The sequence below is a fragment of the Chenopodium album genome, chromosome 18 (assembly GCF_948465745.1).
Source record: "Chenopodium album chromosome 18, dcCheAlbu1.1, whole genome shotgun sequence".
NCBI classification, from domain to species: domain Eukaryota; kingdom Viridiplantae; phylum Streptophyta; class Magnoliopsida; order Caryophyllales; family Amaranthaceae; genus Chenopodium; species Chenopodium album.
The window spans coordinates 1579788-1583727 of NC_137851.1; the positions used below are offsets into that span (position 1 = coordinate 1579788).

General features: G+C 33.4%; 1 protein-coding gene across 1 annotated transcript; it reads right to left on the bottom strand.

Moving 5' to 3' along the window:
• Positions 1-1623: 1623 nt before the first annotated feature.
• Positions 1624-3269, bottom strand: LOC145592606 (peroxidase P7-like). The gene is made up of 4 exons (XM_081649111.1): positions 2990-3269; positions 2597-2788; positions 2334-2499; positions 1624-2201 (listed from the first exon to the last, which is right to left on the bottom strand). Exons 1-4 carry the CDS (start codon positions 3203-3205, stop codon positions 1810-1812), a joined length of 966 nt encoding a protein of 321 aa, XP_081505237.1. The 5' UTR covers positions 3206-3269; the 3' UTR covers positions 1624-1809.
• Between the last annotated feature and the right edge of the window lie 671 nt (positions 3270-3940).

The following is a 3940-nucleotide window of genomic DNA, read 5'->3' on the forward strand; positions in this document are numbered from 1 at the left end:
ACAATCCTAATTCAGTATGAATTTTAAAATGAACAAGAGACGTATATCCTTCAAATATATATTCTATATGATTCAAAATTATACTCCTAATCTAAACCTATTATGCAAGAATGAAAGAACAAAAGTTGCTTAATGAAGATGGTGAAAAACTCGTATTAACTTTTTAGGTAATAAGTTCGTGCTCAATGTTTGTCCATGTGATTAGTAGTAAGGAATTTTCTTATATTCTCACGCGTTAATTTGTATAACTGAAATGACTTACATCGATCTAAGTATAAGCTTAATGGACTATAGTATTACTAAACACCTCATGTCTTACTTAGACCAAATACAAATCATCATTACACATTAGTAATGCAATAGGGTTAGGTCCGATGTCATGGTTGCGTGACATTGTGGTATTCTCATCTCGCTTTCGCGTATCTTCGTTGAGTTTGCTTGTCTGTCTATAATATACTCTAAACTATGCAACAAACTTTGAATTCCATTAATGATTTTTAAAAAAGGATTCATATTTTTTGAGAAAAGCAAAAGGTATAATGTGAAAATATACTTACTAGACCTCCTTCAATCCACTTAATTATACAATACACCTTCAACGTACCAAACTTTTAACACGTTTAGCTGATCTTGAGGCCCGATATTATGGGCTCTTGAGGCCCAAATAATAACAGATAATTTCAAAGTTAGCCCATTTATTCTTAGAGAATACATGACCGAATTGAGGCCCAAACCCAATGTAAGTTGGCCTTTCTAAAACTGAAGACTCCCTTCATTTGATTTTGTGCACAATTTACAAATTCAACTTTACCATGATTTATTTTTTCTATTTTATTGATGCAATGTTATGTTATTATGAATTACTGGGTGTGTTCAAATTTGTATTTTGAATATATTTATTTTTTATACTATTTTTATCTATGGTTAAAATTACAAGGATTTGTGTAACGTTATATATACTTTTTTTTTTTTTTTTGAGTTTACCCTACCTGGTTTATTGGAACTTAGCTCCGACTACATTCGGATCTGACCCGGGCTGCACACCTTGGCTTATGGTGGGTAAGTCTCCCAACAAGAGTTTTTTGCATTCGGTGAGGCTCAAGACCTCCCTTAAGCTGCATCAAGTTGCTTACCACTTGAGCCAACTCTTGTTGGTTGTAGTGATATATATACATCAATTCAAAATGTAACTTGAAAGGGGAAAATAAACTTAAACTACATGAATATCAAACATCTATTCTTGTTCATTTTGGTATGTACTCATAATTATGAAACTATGACTTCAACTGCAAATCATGTTCATTGCAATATTCATTTTCTCTTCTTCAACAATCAACATAACCTACTCTGCTTGTCTTAAGCTCAGGAGTTATGTGTTCGGTCCTATACTCCTATAACTAACAATTGCACCAGGTTATAGACTTATTTGAAGCAACTTATACTATTAAAATCTTTAATAAGCAAAATATATAAAATAAATACAAGTAAAATTTTTAAGCATTATATATGATTTCACAAGACTATATTTTTACTACTCGTATAATTAAATCACAAAGATGTTTAATTAAAGATTATTGTATTAAAGTCTAGATAATGCAATTAACAAAGAAGCATGCCATATTGTTACATTTGATATTTTTGAAATTTCTGAAAAACAACTTCTACAATTGTGAAAACAGAATGAAAGCTTCAAACACTTAAATTGTAAAAATCTTGCTTTAATTAAAGACTAATAAGGCATTAATTAATATAATCCCCTTTGAATCAAACTATAACAAAATCATATGACCAACTTCCTAATTGATTTAATTAGTTAGTCTTCCTGCAGTTCTTCCTGATCTCGCCATTGGATCCAGTAAGCGGCTTAATGTCACCCATTTTGATCATGGCTGCCACGAAATCGGAACTAAATCGGCTAGGGTTGCTGCTGTAAGTTTGGACAAGCGCGTTGGTGGAACCGCCGCTGAACAACTGTTGGTCAGAGTGTAGAAGACCCTTTTGGTTAACGATGTTCTTGTAGTAGTTGTTGTCAAAGGAAGTTGGGGTTTGGACATCTAAAGGTGCTAAGTTGTTGTCCCCTGTATTATTAGCACTTGGACAATTTGCTTGCCTTGTTTTGGCAAATGCCGCGTTAATGTTGTTTTCGTTGTAAATACGAGTCCTAAAGCTGGTGCATCTTGCTTGCCCGATGGTGTGTCCGCCTACAAAAAAATTGTACCATTAGCTAAATAAGTTATATCTAAGTCACCATGGACTGTCACATGATGGTGTGTAAATAGTGTTTTATAAAACAAATGTTGCAATCATTAAAGAATGGAAGAAGTGTGTTGTACCTGATAAAGCGACCATTTCAGAGGAAGAAAGGCCTTGCTTTTGGAAGCTAGAGATAAGTTGGCTAAGGCTAAAAGTTGGTTGTGGGATGTCGTTGTTAGCAGCGGATTGGCTAGCTGTCCTAGCATCCCTTCTGCCTAGCTTTACATTCCAAGTTGGTCCTCCAAGCTACAATAATCAATAACAAAACTAAGATCAGGCAACGGATCACGGAAATGGGCATTTAAGTTTGATGATGCAGTTTATCATTATTATGTATACTTACACCAACAACGGAGTCTCTAGCTGTGATTGCTAATATATCAGCACACGAGACAATACCCGGACAAGCTTTCTCTACCGCTGACTTTATTTGGTCAATGACTTCAAATCCTCTAACTGAGCCATTATTGGGAATTGCCATCTTTTCACCTGTGAAAGTAGAGGTGTCGTCTAGTAAAAGTGACCCATCACATCCCTGTTACATTTGTAATGTACACATGTTAATTATAGATCGTATTATATAATGTCTTAATAATATTAGTATTGTATTGACACGTTCTACAATACATTTATGCTTCCTTGGATTCCCATGATTTATTTACTATTTATATAATCATATGTTAACATGTGCATGCAAATGGTATTTGAAATAAGACTATTATGCTAAAAAGTTTACATTGACGAAGCAGTCGTGGAAGAACAAACGTAGGAGAGAAGCACCCATCCTACCCTCTTTTTTAATAGCGGATTGTACGACAGATTTCACAGTAGAATCGAGATTGGGGCACGATTTCGAGTAGAAGTTCGTGGAGAGTTGGGCATTGGTACTACAAATAGTAACCAAAAGAAGGCAAGCCACAATTGTGAAGGACATGAAGGAAGAAGAAGCCATGTTATATTATTTTTGTGTTAGCAAATTCACAAGCAAATATTGCTAACAAAATAAACTAGGAAGTGTGTTTGAAACAAGCTAAGGAAATGCATGTATTTATAGTAAATCTTGCTCTAGTAAAGTTATCTCAAGGTTACATTAATGTGGGACCCTAATAATTTATTTAGTTTGCATGCGATAGTTCTTTGAACGTAGTATAAAGAGAAATAATTGGTTGAAAAATATAAAGGTCAAAACTATAGTCTAAAAATCAACACGCCATAATTATACAACTGTTTTAAGGACTTTTATAGGACAAAAAAAAAAAAAAAAAAAAAAAAAAAAAAAAAAAAAAAAAAAAAAAAAGACATATACGGCTTGGTCAATGTATTTTCGGTGTAAATTTGTCAAAAGTTGGGACCTACTTTACTCGCACACCTGCTGAATCTAACCAAACAGAGATTTGGTCTAATATTAATCCAGAATCAAGGCTTCTACTTCTTCCGGATAAAACTTTAAATACGTTGTGTGAAACTTTGACATTGTCACATATTCACTTTATACACTATCAATTTTTATAATTTTTGTTGATTTATTTACGCTTTTATCAGTTAACAAATGCATTTTATTTATTAGTGTGATAAAATGAAGTTTTCTTTTGTCTTTATTTATAATTTCAGCAACTTTTGTGTGTGGCCAGCTGACACACACCATGTAACCCTTGATCCATATCGACGAATAACCTCTAACCAAGAA